At 49.0% G+C, this 15,564-nt stretch overlaps 1 protein-coding gene across 1 annotated transcript; it reads right to left on the bottom strand.

The window, feature by feature from the left end:
* Nucleotides 1–3,000: 3,000 nt before the first annotated feature.
* Nucleotides 3,001–6,158, bottom strand: AQP5 (aquaporin 5). The gene is made up of 4 exons (XM_036761350.1): nt 5,796–6,158; nt 4,289–4,453; nt 3,558–3,641; nt 3,001–3,186 (listed from the first exon to the last, which is right to left on the bottom strand). Exons 1-4 carry the CDS (start codon nt 6,156–6,158, stop codon nt 3,001–3,003), a joined length of 798 nt encoding a protein of 265 aa, XP_036617245.1.
* Between the last annotated feature and the right edge of the window lie 9,406 nt (nt 6,159–15,564).

The raw sequence follows: 15,564 nt of genomic DNA on the forward strand, positions 1-15,564 counted from the left end.
TCTCTCCATTCTCCCTCCCTTTGAAGTTCTCAGCTTCAAGCACCACAGCCTTAAAATCCTGCAGTGTGTGTGCGAGTGTACTCACACGAGCGCATCTCTCTTATTCTTTTTTTCTCTTTCATGGTCTCTCTCTCCCCCCCTTTCTCCCTCTCCATCACGTGTAGGATGTCTCTCTAAAGGGCAAAGAAGGAAGGAGAGATATCGCTACCAATCTCCTATGCACAAAAATACTTTGTCCAGAACACGTGCTTCCTGAGGCTGCACCACCTCACCGTGCTCAAGCAAAGTGTCGTCCTGCCTCAAGCTGGAGTTTTACTCAGTCCCACTCTTTTCCTAGTTAGGGAAAGGGGAAAATGTGGCCATGGGCCTCCGTGCTCTGTTCCCCAAACTAGCATCAACTCCAGGGCCCTAGGACAAGAATTTGGAGGGAGGATAAGAGGGTATGAGAACCAGTTGCAATATAAAATGAGGGATTTGGACTTTATGACTGTTAAGGTCTTTTCCAGCTCTAAATCTATGATCTTATGATTCTACCCTGAGTCTTGAAGGCTATAGTTGAAGCCCAAACTCCTAGGGAGATACAGCCGAAGTGCTCCCCCTCCTCTGTATCAGGTCTTCTTCCTCCTGTCTTACCCCAGTTCAGGTTTTATACTATCTTCAGCCTTGTTGAGGGAAGAGGGAGCTAGGCTGGGCTCAGGCTGAACATCTTTTTCCTCCTGGTCCTGTTAGTGTCTTCTCTATTTTCTCCCCACTTCCCCATTAGCCCATACAGCTCTGAAGTCTTCAGCACTTTGTCTCACTCCCTTCCCTAGGTGAACAGGCTGTCCCAGGGCTATCCTGTGTTTGAGCTGCTTGATGAGGGAGTTCACTGACTGCCAAATCACATAGACCAGCATAATAAGTGTTCTAGGTGGCCACTCAGTATATGCCTGGTTAGAGATAGAAAGACTCCGAGAGGCTGAATCAGAAATGGGAGAGACAAAGAAATCTAAACAGAGACACAGGAAGAGAGAAACCAGGGAGGCAGAGAGAGAGAAAGAGAGAGAGAGAGAGAGAGAGAGAGAGAGAGAGAGAGAGAGAGAGAGAGAGAGAGAGAGAGAAAGGGAAGGGATGGGATGGGAGGTGAGGAGAAGGGATGAAAAGGGAATGGAAGGGAAGAAAGAGACAGACAGAGAGGCAGAGAGAAAAAGATAGGTAGAGGGGAAGGGGGGGAAGGGAAGGGAAGGGAAGGGAAGGGAAGGGAAGGGAAGGGAAGGGAGACTGAGACAGAGAGGCAGACAGACAGAGCCAGACAAAGACAGAGAGACAGATACAGAGACTGAAACAAGGCACAGAGAAAAAGTATCAAGGAGAGGCTGGGACAAAAAAACCACGAAAAGACTAGAACAGAAAGACAGAAAAAATAGCAACATTAATAGAGAGAAATAGAGAAACAGAGCAAGGAAACTGAGGGAAGCGACCAGAATCAGAAATTGATAACAGCTCGAGACTGGGATAACCCCCAAAACAGTTGAAGAAACCCAGAAAACCGGCAATTCAAGGGAGTGTCTCTTATTCCTGGGAGTCAGGTCATTCCTTAGGCATCTCAAGGGGCTGCTTAAGTCGAGGGCTACCTGCTCCTTGACTGCCCAGCCCCGGCACACCCTGAGGCTGATACCAAGTCCTTTAGAAAGTGGCAGTCTTGAGATGGCTTTGAAGGGAGTCGCCCCCAAGCTGAACTCAGCGGTATTGGAAGTTGGGGGTGGGGAAGGGAACAATCCAGAAATTCTGAAATCTTCTCTTTATGTGCCCCCAATTGTATTTCTCTCTTTCTGTCTTTTTCTAGGTCTGTCTCTATTTCTGTGTCTGTCCTTTTGTCCCTGTCTCTGTCAATGTCTCAGTCTTCTCTGGGCCTTTATAGGCCTTGCATTTTTTTTCTGTATTATTGGTCTGTCTACCTAATTTATCTACCTCTCAATACTCTTGGTCTTTAGTCTTGCTATCTGAAAATCTACCATTGTCAGCTAGCTGGTAGTGCTACAGCTGTTGGTGCAATGGATAGCCCCCTGAGCCCGGAGTCAGGAAGACCTGAGTTCAAATCCAGCATCAGACACTAATTAGCGGTGTGACTCTTGGCAAGTACCTTAACCCTTGATTGCCTCAGTTTCCACAACTGTAAAATGGGGATAATAATAGCACCTATCTCACAGGGTTTCTGCGAGAATCAAATGAGATAATATTTGTAAAACACTTAGTACAGTGCCTGGCACACAGTATATAAATGCTTATTCTCTTCCTCCTTCCTTATCTGTCCAAGAAGGAGATATCTTGTCCTTTCCCTCTCAGGGGAAATGGCCTTAAAGAGGGAAAGATAGAGGAGGCAGATCAGGATTATTAATGATTTATTGGGGGATGGGACAGCCCTCCCCCAAATACCGCTATACACCCCCAGCCTACCCTTTGGCCTAGTTGATTGAAAATAAATAAGGTGTCTTTCAATGAAGCAGTCTGTCTCTCCTAGAGGAGCTATGGAACATGGATAGGGAGGAAGGGAGAGTCCTTGCTATTCCTTGGGATTCAGGTCTCCCTCACTTTGAGGCAGAACTGGTGAGGAGTTGGGCCCAGGCCAGACTATTGATTATAGAACTTGGGCCTGTTTGGCAGAATACTCAATAGGCTGGGTTCTAGGTTCTGGGTTCCACAGGTTCTAGATTCTAGGCCCTGCAGTTAGGTTCTGAATTCTAAGCCTCCAGGTATGATTTCTGAGGTCCAAGCTCTGATGCCTGCCCATCCCTGAGAGAAAACTCTTCATAGAGAGATCCCTTTCCCTCATAGTCCCATGACCACCCAGGAGCAAGTCCTAGCTCCCAGCTCTAACTGGGTAACCATGGAGACCGATTCCCTAGCCCAGAATGCCCGTCTATGGAAGAAGGAAACTTTGCTGTTATTTTTGTCCCTTTTTTCCCCCTGGATGCTTTATGGGAGTAAAGCATTGTCTCTCCCCACACTGCCAGGCACACGTCAGTGACAGGTAAGCTCCATAGTCTTCTTCCGTTCCTCTCGCTGCTCTTCCCAGTCTTCCTCTGGCTCATATGTACCCTTGACAATGGCAACTCGGTCGCTCAGACTCATGGAGTTAGGTACCAGCAGATAGAAGTAGAGGATGGCGGCCAGGACAGCCCCAGTGATGGGCCCCACCCAGAACACCTGATGAAGACGGGGGAAGGTCATAGAAGGTCAAACACTTGAGTCCAAATATTAAAAAATCTACCCAGAAGGGCCTGGATAAGCACCGGAGGCAGATTCCACAACCCAGCCCCCACCCCACCCTGCCCCACCCAGGGCAGGCCATAAATGCCTTCAAGAAAAATTGTACATAGAAATCCTCCTCCCTCCCCCTGCCCCAGGGGCAGTCCATATAATTTGCCAACAAATTAGCTCCTTCCTACTCACCCACACCTCCATTCTAAACTCTCACCCCCAGCCCTCCTCCCTTACATTCTGGGGGAAGGGAAAGACCCCTGTACAGCCAGCTATTTAATCCCATGGGTTTAGGGGTGAGGAGTTGGTTGTCTCACCCAGTGAGCGGGGCTGAATCTCTTCATGATGACAGCTGGACCAAAAGATCGAGCAGGGTTCATGGAGCACCCCGTGAAATAGATCTGTGGAAGAGAGGGTCGCAACCAGAGCGATTTACCCAACAGCTTGAACTTTCTTCCTTTTCACCCTTGGCTCCTCTTCCTGCCCTCAGCCAATCATGGACACTGATATGGAATTTTAGTGGACAAAGAAAACTTGTCACATAATCCAACCCCTGTATTTATCAGATGAGGAAACTGAGGCAGAGCGGAATGGCTTATTCAAGATCATACAGCACGTTAAGAGTGGCGTTAATATTAGACCCTTATTTTCCTAATTCTCAACTCTGTGATCTTTTTACCTCACCAACCTGTCTAATTAATCCTGGACTAATCAATTCTTCCACTCTTCTCATTTGATTCTTGACTCTTCCCTCTTACCCAGCTTCCAGCCCTCTTCAAACATATCCTGTGAGTTTCTAGAGGGACAAGATCAGAGCTGGAGCTTGGAACACTCAAAGCTAAACCAGAATCTCATGTAAATCTGGGCCTGGAAAAGGGGTTGTTCACCAGTCCCTTGAGCTCCTTGGCTCTCCCAAAGTCTGGGACCAAGGGAGACTGCCAGTGGGATTCCCATCTTTCCCCTAGGCAATGGGTACTCCTCTCACTTAGATTGTTATCTCCACCCTATCCCCAAAATAGAGCTGAGTCCTTGAGACTGGTTTGCTCACCCCAACCAGATGTCCCAATGTGACAGACAGGCCAATGGAGAGGGCTGGGGAGCCCACCGGCTCAGTGCGTCGGGTGTCAGTGGAGGAGAAGATGCAGAGCGCCAACTGAAAGGTCAGGATCATCTCTACCACTACGGCCTGGCCTGGAGATGTGTTGTTGTTGAGCTGCAGGTGAGGAGAGAAGTTGTGAGGGGTCACTGAATGGAAGGAACACCCCAAGTCCTTCAGTCATCATGGTTGCACTGACGAGTTTGTTCTCCACCTTCTTGGCTCTCTGCCTCTGCCTGAGACCTTAGGCTGAAATATTAGCTGAATCTCAGCCTTGAAAAATGACTTGGGCCCCCCAGACCAGACAAGCTTTATCTTCTGTCCAGGAATCCTGGTTGTAGATAGATTGCATGGATTGTAATTATGCATAGATGTAATCATTCACTAAGATTGTGTAGGGAGAGAGGGAACAAGTATTCATTAAGTGCCTATCATGTGCCAGGCACTGTGCTAAGCACTTTACAAATATGACCTCATTTGATCATAAAAAGTATTTGGGCCTTGCAACAGAGCCTCTGATAGGTCCCACATTTACTCGGGATAGCTCTGTCCTGCCAAATCCGAAGTGATTTAGAGGAGAACCTTGTCCTTCCAAGTGTACTTAGTTTCCTCTTCCCCCTCTATGAGGAGCTGCCCAACCATCCCCCTCCTCCCCACATCCATGCCTGTCCAAATGCCAGTGCCAACCCCAAACCTGTCTCTCCAGTGGGACAGACTGCCTCACAATAGCCGAGAAAATCCTCCTTTGGATTCAGACTGTAAGAGAGATTATGGGCCAGATTTGAGGTTAGGGAAAAAGGCTTCTATCAGGACTGCTGGGGTTGGGGTGTTGAGGGGGGGAAGGAAGGGGAGTAGAAAGATCACAGGATCCAAGGACAGAGTCTGGAAATGGGGGACCAGGAGACAAGTATGAATGAGGGATGCGGGCAAGGCTATGGGATTGAAAGGGAAGGAGATGGTAAAGGAAAAGAAATTTAAAAAGCAGTCAGAAGAACAGAACAGGGCAGGAGAGAGAAAAGACAAGGGAAGGGAAGGAGAGGAGAGGAGAGGAGAAAAGAGAAGAGAAGAGAAAAGAGAAGAGAAGAAAAGAGAAGAGAAGAGAAGAGAAGAGAAGAGAAGAGAAGAGAAGAGAAGAGAAGAGAAGAGAAGAGAAGAGAAGAGGGCATATGGAAAAGGGGTAGGGCTTGGGGGCAGGAGCTTGACCAAGGAGCCATTGGCACAGATTGAGGTCCCTCATTCCACCTCTCAACAATGGCAACCCTCCTACCCATTTCCTAAATGGGAAATTGAGGCCTATATTAGAGACTAAAGCCAGAAGCCCCCTCTGGGAAAGGGAGTGGAGAGAAAAAAGGCACCATGATTTGATACTCCCCTCCCTCCAACACCTCCTTCCCCTCCCCCTATCCCTCCCGAATCCCCCCCCCCCCTCCATTCAATTGGCCCTAGGCCAGGGACTCACAGCATTGACAGCTAGATTGCCTCGAGCATTGACAGGAGTGAGTCCATAAAGGATGCCTGCGCCAGCAATGGCACCCACCAGCTGAGCGACCACATAGAAGACAGTTCGGAACAGAGAAATCTGGTTGCCCACAAAGAGGGCCAGGGTGATGGCAGGGTTAATGTGTCCACCACTCACAGGACCTAAGGCCTGGGCCAGGGTGCCAATAGCCAAGCCAAATGCCAAGGAGATCTGTAAGATGCTGGGTAGTGCTGAGGGCCACTTCAGGGCTGAGCCCAAACCGAAGAAGACAAAGATGAGGGTGGCAAGGAACTCGGCAAACACAGCCTTCAGGAATGCCACAGAGCACACCTCCTTCTTCATCGTGGTTGAAGGCGCCCTCCCTGGTAGTCCTGGTGGTGGGGTCACTGTCCTCTTGTTGCTATGCTGAATCCAACCTGCCTGCTCTCTCACTCCCTCCTTCTGCCTCCTGGTTGCTTGACACTAGAGGAGGAGGAGGAGAGGGATATATAGGAGGCAGGAGTCCAGGTAGGGGGCAAGGGGGTGGGGAGTGGTAGAACTGGGAGGCTCCTCCACCCTGGGGCTGTGAGTGGGGAAAAAAGTTTCCATTTAGGGCTAGCTCCCTCCCACCTGCCTGGCCTCAGAGACAGCTTTCACCCATCCACCACTGATAGGCATCTGGTGACCAGTCCTGCTAGGTTACACAAGGGATTGTAGAAGTGTGGTGTGGTGCTCTCTCTGATCCCCAGCTCCCACCACCCTCCAGACTCCGTTCTGGAGCTAATCCTCTCTATCTTCTTCTCTTCCCTTGATCCCCTCCCCTTTTGTCTTCAGTCTCCTCTTTCTGTATCAGCCTTTCTTTTCCCCTTCCTCTCTGCTCTCCTCGATTTCTCCCGGTCTCGTTTCTGTTTATCATCAGCATTCTTCATCAATCTCAATCTCTCTCCTCTGCAGTCTCTCCTCAGTTTGGCTTCTCTTCATACGGCAGCACACCCCTGGGCTCCCGTCCTGCAGGATTCAGGCATCCTGTTCTTCCCAACCATCTCACCTGCCTGAGTTGGCTCAGGCAGCGTGACTGGCAAGGGTGGGCAAAGACAGTCATTCTGGCCCAGTTGGCATCCAGACCCCTTGCCTTTTGTAGTCCCCAGGGCTCCCTGTCTTTCCTTGCCTTTCTGTCTCACCCTGGGCATGAGAAACCTTAAAGGGTTTTTTTTTTCTACAAGGGGTTGAAATTGGCATGAAGGCACACTGGCAAGATTGGGCACGGTGCCCACCAGCTACTTGGCAAGTCTACCTCCCTATGGTGTGCTGACTAAATAGGGCTCTTTGTCCCATGAATAGGAGAGCTGTTAACCCTATGGGAGTGTTTGGCTTCCCTAAGGTATAGGCTGAGGTGGTTCCCCCTGCCTCCCCTATGGAAAGTAGGAAAGTGGCTCCAAATCCTTATTCTCCCTTTCCCACTTTCATGGGTGGGCTGGGACTAGGAAGTCAAGACATTGGGGTTCTTTTCCACTATTCACTGAGGGTGGGGGTCGGGGGAAGGTAGTCTTTTCTCTCCCTCAGTCTCTTTTTCATCCAGGAAAGGGGAGGGTTCATGGAGGGGAGGGAATGGGAGAGGAAGGGGTGACTTGGATGGTTTAACTGTTCTGCTTTGAGTAGGGTTTAGAGGAAGGAGCCTTGGGGGGCAGAGATAGGGAGAGTTAATCACCGTGTGTGTGAATAAGTGAATGTTTGTGCACCCCAGTGTGAATGGGTTGTTATTTTGTCACTGTTGATGTGTTTTTGTTTGTCTAAAAACAGATGGGGTGGAGGGGAAGTAGCAGGACTGGGACCCAGTCTGGATTTGAATCTAGAATCTGCTACTGGCCCTGTCCATGCCTGAACCCTTCTCCCCCTCCTCACCTTCAGCCTCTTCTTATTTTGACTCATTTCTCTTCCCCTCCTGGTTTCTCAGTTTCCCTCCTTGGTCCGGTGGTTCCTTCCCTCTGTTTCTCCCCTTGGAGAGGCAACGTGTCTCAGTAGAAAGAGCACTCATTACATTTGGAGTCTGGAGGCTATGAATTCAGATCTGGCTGTTATCTCCATGGGTCACTAAGTGACTGTAGGCTAGCCACTTACCTCTCTGAGCCTGAATTTCCTTACCTGTAAAATGGGGATAGTAATTCTTCCATTATCTTGTTGTGAGGAAATCCACAGCTCAGACCTCAAATCTGAGTTATTACTCAGTTTCTCAGTCCACCTAGATTCCTTCTTCCTCTTTTAGTGGAAGGAAGGGGTGTCCTTGGTTGGCTGCTGGCTTCCACAATCTGCTCTCCTTTGTCCCTTTCTCTCTCACCTTAAATCTCTCTCTCCCCTTCCCTGAGTGGCTCCATTTCTTCCTTTTGAACTCCTCATCTGTCTCTCCTGTTATTCCTTTTTCTCTCATTCCTCCCCTTTCAGCCTGTTTCTTTCTGTCCCTTCTGGTCTTCTCCCATTTTTCCCACTCCACCAATCTCAAATTCCCAATAGCACCCCTCCTCGAAATCCCCCCAAAGGACAGACTTTTCCATAGCCCCTCATAAATGTTAGGATTCCATGTGTTCCTCCCCCCCCATCTTTCTTTTCCCCATTTTCTTTTCCTTTCCTCCTGCTTTCTTCCCTCTTCCTTACCTAGGCTCAGGCATGTGGAGAATGAAGTTCTAGTGTGTGTGCCCTGCTCACTAGTGTTTAGAGAAGTGAGGGGGCCGGGATGTCAGGGAATTCAGGCAAGAATGGAGTGTTGGGAAGGACAAGCCCCAGGGCCCTGGACTGGGGAGGGGAAATGTCACTGATGTCCTTCAGCTGTTGTCGACGGTGGGATTCTTCTCACTCTAACTATACTCTCCTAATGACTTCATGGTGGATTGTGGTCTGAACTAGCTCTCATCTCTGACATCCTCTTGCATTGGGTAGCCTCAGTATAGGGGGACAGGATGATGCAGAAGAACGAGAGACTGCTCCCCACAGTTGGCAGATTGGAGCTCAGAAAGGAGAGCCAGCCTTGGCAGAGGGGGTAGAAGTAGGGTGAGGGAACAGGTTTCCTTGGCTGACTACCGGCTTTCTGGCCAGTGGACAGATGGGGGTTGGGAGTGGGGATGGAGAGAAACATTTTAGGGAGGGAGAGAGAGAGGCCAGAGGGAGGGGAGGAGCCTGAGAGTAAACATGAGACAGAGAAAAGGCCAAGGAAAACACTGGCCCATGAAACCCCACTATTGTTTCTACTCTCCTGGCATTTCCGGCTCGTGCTGCTTCCTTCCCCACCCCCACTTCCCCGTCACCTCTCCTGGAGCCAAGACACTGCCTGATGAAGCCAAAGCTGGTCTCAAGAAGGTTATAGAGGTCGTTGGGACGTCAAAGAGTTCATCTTCAAGTTCTCAAAGCATTTACCTTTCCTGATCTCAAAGCAGGAATCCTCAGGATTCAGGAACCCTCAACTCCCCCAATTCCTCCCATAAGCAGCACCATCTTGGAACTAGGGAAGACCCTTAGTCAGGTGGGGGAGGGGTGGTGGGAAGAACTGGCAGCTAATCCCACTCCACCAACATCCACCTCCTCTCCATCCCCCTCACAATCCCCTATACAGGCCAGCTGTTCTCCCTGTATTCCAGGTCATTCAGAATTCTCTAAACTCTCCTTTCTCTTCTCTCTTCTCCTGATGAGGTTAAAGAAAAATGAGGTAGGGAACCATAGGTTTTTAGGTGTGCTTGAGACCCCAAAACACCTACCCACCGGGTCCTGCCTAATGAATTCGACTCAAGCCTTCTCAGCCAAAGAAAAAGACAAAGTCTACTAAAGATTCACCATAATGGCTTGTCTTAAGAAATCCCATCTACTGAGCTAGATTGAATCTGAGTGACTTACATACAGAAAGGTTGTGGGAGGGATTGAGGGGTGGTCTTGAGTAGTCTGGGATGACTAGAGGAGGGGTTTAGAGCAGACTGGGGTGACTGGGGTGAGGTCAGCTGAGGGCTATAGATATATAGTCTTCTATATATCTATATCCTCCTTGATCATGATCAAGGGTGGGAAATAGCTGGTACAGATTTGGGCCTAGATAATGAAAGGCTTATGGCCTCAGGCAGAGGCCAGATCTAGTGGGGAGATTCAAGGAGAGTTCAAGGGGGTTCCCAGAGACTGTACTCCATCAGGTTCAAGGGGGTTCCCAGAGACTGTACTCCAAATTCAAGGGGGTTTCCAGAGACTGTACCCTCACCAACTCCTCTCCCACCTTTCTCTCCCACCCTCCCCAATCTTCCTCACGGTCAGGCATGCATGTGAGGCTCTAGGATATGTCTTTTTTTTTTCCTGGAGGGGGGAAGACAAGGCAATTGGGGTTAAGTGACTTGCCCAAGGTCACACCGCTAGTGAGTGTCAAATGTTTGAGGTTGGATTTGAACTCAGGTCCTCCTGACTCCAGGATCTCCACTGCACCACCTAGCTGCCCCTATGGATGTCTTGCTTTCCAGAGCGGGTAAGAATAAGAGAATCCCAGGGGAGGAAGAAAGAGGAGAATCGTTTGATCCCTGTCCTACAGTGTTGGCTCCCTTATATTCTTCACAACAAGAAATTTGGATTCCCTCAAAGGGCCTCACTTGTGGACCTAGAAGGCCATATGTGGCCTCAAGGCCCAAGGTTCCCCACCCCTGTTCCCAGGTAAATCAAGAGAGAAGATAAGATAGGCAAATTTCTCCTGGTCCTACAGTGGGATGTCCGTGGTAGGTAAAGCCTGGAATCTTCTCACTTCTGGGTACTCTTTGATTCAATCCAATTTAATTCAATAAGCATTTATGAAATGCCTACTATGTGTGAAGCACTGTTCTAGGTGCTGAGGATAACAAAGACAAAAATGAAATCAGTCCCTTCTTGATTTAGGGCCGGTGACTCCTAGGGAAAGTTCATATGATATGATCCCAAGAGCCACCTCAGAGCCAAGCTCTGCTATCATTCTGAGATCTTTATGGTCCTCAGCAATGCGTCCTGCCCAGTCCAGCCCAGCCCAGTCCAGTTCAGTTCCAAAGGCCTCTTCAACCAGCTTGGGATAGGAGGTATCCTTTTTAGTTGGACTGGAAGGCTTCAGACTGTCTGTAAGAAACCTCCTGAGGCTTCCTTTGGTTCCACCCTCTCCCTCTTCCCTGCCCAGTTTACAGATAAAGAAATTGAGGCCCTAAGAGAGGCAGTTCAGGGTTATAAACTAGAAGGGCAAGATTTTAGAGTTGAAGGGGACCTGAAAGACCACCTAGTTTAGAATAAATGGTCCTTAATTTTGGAAATGAAGAACCTGAGAGGTCCAAAGGAGGAATGTGACTTGCCCAGGGTCACATAGCCAGGAAGTAGAAAAGCCAAGATCAGAACCCAAATGTTCTGGATCCTGCACTCTGTTCCATTACTGTTCTCTCTCTCCCTTTATACCACTGTCTGGCACATACAATAGACCAACTGTATTATTCGACTACAATAGAATTAGAATTTCAGTGCTGGCAGATATCCAGGGTAACACCTGGCACAACCCTCTCATTTTACAGGTGAGAAAATCAAAGCCCAGAGAGGGCGAGTAATTTGTCTGAGAACATATTGCAACTTAGCAGGGGACTGGGAGCTGAGGGCCCTGAGTTCTAATGGTGGATGTGGTAAAGGAAAAGCCCCATTGGCATGGGAGTAAGCACCCAGCTCATCCCTAGGCCTCCGGGGAATCAAGGAGTATCTCTCTCCCTCTCTCTCCCTCTCTCCCCCTCTCCCTCTCTCCCTCTCTCTCTCTCTCCCTCTCTCTCTCTCAGTGATTGATGAAGGAGGAGAGGAGGCTCCTCCAGCTCCCCATCTCTTCCTCTGATTCTTGTTCCTTCCAGGACCGGTATCTGTTCTGTGCCCACTCTATGCCCTTAAATGCCTTAATGCCTTCTCTCTAAAATGCCAACCAGGCCACAGAATTTGGGGAGTAGAGTATGAGGTCAGGCCTCCCCTGGTGTGGCAGGGCATTCATTCAGCAAATTGGTGAGTTATCCACGTGGACTGAACTTTTCTAAGTTGGGAGCAGGACTGTCATTCATCAACAGATTGAAGAGACATCTACTGAGGGCTTGCTATGAGAGGGGAAGGTAAAAAGCTTTTACTAAGCACCTACTATGTGCCGGGCACTGTGCCAAGTACTTTACAACCTTCACAACAACTCTATGACATAGGGACAATTATTTTACCCCTCATTTTACAGATAAGGAAACTGAGGCAAACAGAAGCTAGGGGACTTGCCCAGGGTCACACAGATAGTGAGTATCTGAGGCCCATATGGAACTCAGATCTACCTGACTCCAGGTCCATCCCTCTAAATGCTTAGGTTAGGGAGTGAAACACAGACAAAAGAAAGGACTCACTGACCTCAGAGGATTAATAGTCTAGCTGGGGGAGGTGCCATAAACACAGAAAAGGACTCAGATGATGATTCAAAACACCTGTAGATACAAAAAGGAACTGACCCTTCTTGTCATTACTGGGTCGATTTCACCTCCCATAATGCTCAGCCAGGGTACTAATATTCAAGGCTCTCTCCCAATCTTGGCTGGGTTTATGTCTATGTGTCTGCCTGTCTCCTGGGTATATGTCTGGCCTGTCTCCCCTGTCAAACAGAGTGCTCCCTCAAAGCAGAGACCTCATTTCCTCCTCCTGGGCCCATTTCAGTATCACTGACAGGGCTCTCCTCCTCATCTCTGTCTCTGGCCTCTCTGGTTTCTTTCAGGTCTTAGTTCAAACCCCACCTTGTACAAGAAGCCTTTCCTAAGCCCCTAAATGCTATCACCTTCTCTCTGAGATTATCTCCCATTTATCCTGTCTTCATAGACTTGTATTCCTTAACAGCACAGACTTTTTTTCCCCTTCCCTTTCTGTGTAATCCACAGCATTTAGTCCAGTGCCTGGCATACAGTAGGTATTTAATAAATGCTTGTTGACTGAATGACTGACTCTACAAACAAAGAGTTTTCAGGTCAGGATGATTCTGGGCAGCCCTGGAAGATGGGGCAGGGCATGTCTTAGGGGACTGTAGAGGCTCCAGGGTCTCTACAGATACCCCGTCCCTTCTCACTCCCATCTCCCTTCCCAACCATTTGATTATTGAATTCACACTTTTGAGATACACCTCCTATGTATAGGTCTGAACACTGTGCCCAGATTTGTGCCCCTCCTATCTTCATTGGTTGCTAATTTACTTTGGGGAGGGAAGCAACCTTTAAGTTGTGGTCAGATGATCCTTTGTCTGGGATATGCCTGACCCTGAGGAAGAGCAAACGGGGGGGAGAGAAGGAGGAGAGGGGGAAAGAGAGAAGAGAAAAAAGCATTTAGAAAATTCTAAATGACCCGGAATACAGGGAGAACAGTTGGACTGTTTAGGGGATTGTGAGGGGGATGGAGAGGAAGTGAGGATTGGGGAGCAATGGGATTAGCTCTTGCCTCCCCACCCTCCACCTCAGACTGAAGGTCTTCCCTAGTTTCAAGATGGTGTTGCTTACAAGAGGAATTGGGGGAATTGAGGATTCCTGATTCGATTTGAACTTCAAAGATGGGTTGAATTAGATGACCCCTAAGGGCTTTTGTGATTTTAGTCCTCTGTGCTCCTGGCTTTGACCTCTGATCTCCTGTTGGCCTCCTGATCTGGACAGCAGAATGGAGGTGAGGGCCACTTCCCGGGAAGGCTTGGATCAAACTCAGTGTTTGCTGCATCAGCACGTAGGAGAGTCCCCAGCAATTTGGCGGATCAAGCACAGGACGCTCGGAACCCAGCAGGGTTGGCAGCCCCAAGGGAAGAACATCTAGAACTCAACTGCCTTCTTAGAACTATTCAGTTACTCATCAAATTAGGCAGCACACCCAATACCCTGTGTAAGGTGAGTGCACACTGACTTCTACTTGACCCCACCCTGTCCAAGGAGTTTGAATTCTTGTGGAGCTGAGAACCAGAAGGTATGTCCCCCAAAGGAAGGCTAAGCTTCAGATTGTGTGTGTGTGTGTGTGTGTGTGTGTGTGTGTGTGTGTGTGTGTGTGCTTAGCATGTGAGGAGCCAATGACCAGGTCATTTATTCTCATCTTGTCTTAAGGATCCCTGATGATCAGAGTCCTTTACTGGCCTCTGAGGGAGGGGAGGCATTTCCAGAGAGAGAAAGAATCCTAGTCTATCATACCCAGAAGGAACTTTGGAGGTGATCTAGTCCAACCTTCTTATTTGACAAATGTGAAAAGGAAACTGAGTCCCTAAGAAGTTAATTGACTTAAGGTCACAGAGTGGAGGAAGGGGGGGTAGGGAGGAGATGAGCAAAGTGAGGTGAGATCCAAGAAATCTAGGAGGGTAAAACAGAATGGATAGGAAGGGTATGGTGGGCATGATAGGAGAAGAGGTAAGAACACCTGATAACTAGGGGGTAGAAATATCCTATGGGCAGATCAAAGGCCAGACAAAGGTCAAAGTGTGAGTGAGGGGTGATCAACACTTTGGCCTGGCTGAAATTAGGGAGGCAGGATCACATAGTGGAAATAACATTGACTGTTATTTCAGAGTCAGAGACCTGAGGTCAAATCCTGTTTCTGAGGCTTTTTTGATCATGGAAGTCAGTGGGCCCCATTTTCCTCATCTGTAAGATGAGATTTTTAGACTAGATGTTCTCTGAAGGCCCTACCAACTCTAGAACCATGAGCCTATGAATGGAGAGTCCAAGGGGTGTTAAATATATACAGAACAACAGCTACCTTGCTCCCCCTTGGACCCCAAAACTTTTGAGTCTTTTTCCTTCCTCCCTCCAACTCAAATAAGATCTCAGTCCTGGCCTCAGAAGATGATCCTTGAGAATGAGGCCCCTGCCATGATGCTCTCTCCCTTGAGAAATGGGGAGGGCCTGGGCAGATGAGGCTGAAAGAGATCAACTGAACTGGAGAGGAAGCCATTGCTGGGTGGGAAGGGCCACTGGGCTCGTGTGGGAGGTTGGGTGTTTGGTGGATGGAAAGGGTAGGTAGAGATGGGAGGAAACAGGAAGGTGGTGTGTGATGCCAGTGTCTCTGCATAGTGTAGAAGTGTACGTGCTGGGTGGGAAGGCTTCCTTGTGAAGTGAGTGGCTGCTTTCAAGAAGTGTCTCCTTGCTAAACTTCCCTCCTCCTCCTTCACCACTCCCCTCCCTTCCCCAAGACAAAGGCCAAAGGGCCACAAAAATCCCTTTGTTCTCACTGATACTCGAGTTTCATCTCTGGGGATGGGGACCTAGGTGATGAACATACTCATGCATCCAAGCAAATCCTAATCTTCAGAAAAACCTTCCTTCTAACCCTTTAAATGGAGAGTGCTTGGGAAAGGGAAGGACAGGGACCCAGGAGTATGGGATATTCTTAGTCTCCTCCCCTCTCCATCTCTCCTTCCCCTCCTTCCTCTGTGTCCAGGGGGCCAAGTTCAGGGAAGAAAGCTCCAATGCACTGACTGAGTGCCTGCTTTGTGGTTGGCCACTGAGGAGCCTGGACCAGAAGTTCCAGCAGATGGGGTGACCCAGCCCAACAGGTTCACGTTCAAGACCTGGGACAAGTCAGAAGAGTCTTCTAGGTAAAGTGGGTAGGGAAATTGAGGGCCCTCCTCCAATTTATTTCAGTTCTCAGTGGATTCACTGCTCCCTGCCCCGCCCCACCCCACCCCACAAATAGATATCTAACTGTCTCCACCTTCTTGGCCTTTACAACTTTTTCCTGCCTCATCCACCCCATTCAGCATCAACTTATTTAGCGTTTGACG

This window comes from Trichosurus vulpecula, chromosome 5, assembly GCF_011100635.1.
Source record: "Trichosurus vulpecula isolate mTriVul1 chromosome 5, mTriVul1.pri, whole genome shotgun sequence".
NCBI lineage: Eukaryota > Metazoa > Chordata > Mammalia > Diprotodontia > Phalangeridae > Trichosurus > Trichosurus vulpecula.

Excerpts from the sequence above, each read along its gene's own strand:
- AQP5 (XM_036761350.1), bottom strand. The coding sequence starts at position 6,158 with ATGAAGAAGGAGGTGTGCTCTGTGGCATTCCTGAAGGCTGTGTTTGCC. Across the intron at positions 4,454-5,795 it reads GCAATCTAGCTGTCAATGCT|CTCAACAACAACACATCTCC; the intron begins GTGAGTCCCTGG and ends CCTCACCTGCAG. Across the intron at positions 3,642-4,288 it reads CATTGGGACATCTGGTTGGG|ATCTATTTCACGGGGTGCTC; the intron begins GTGAGCAAACCA and ends TCTCTTCCACAG.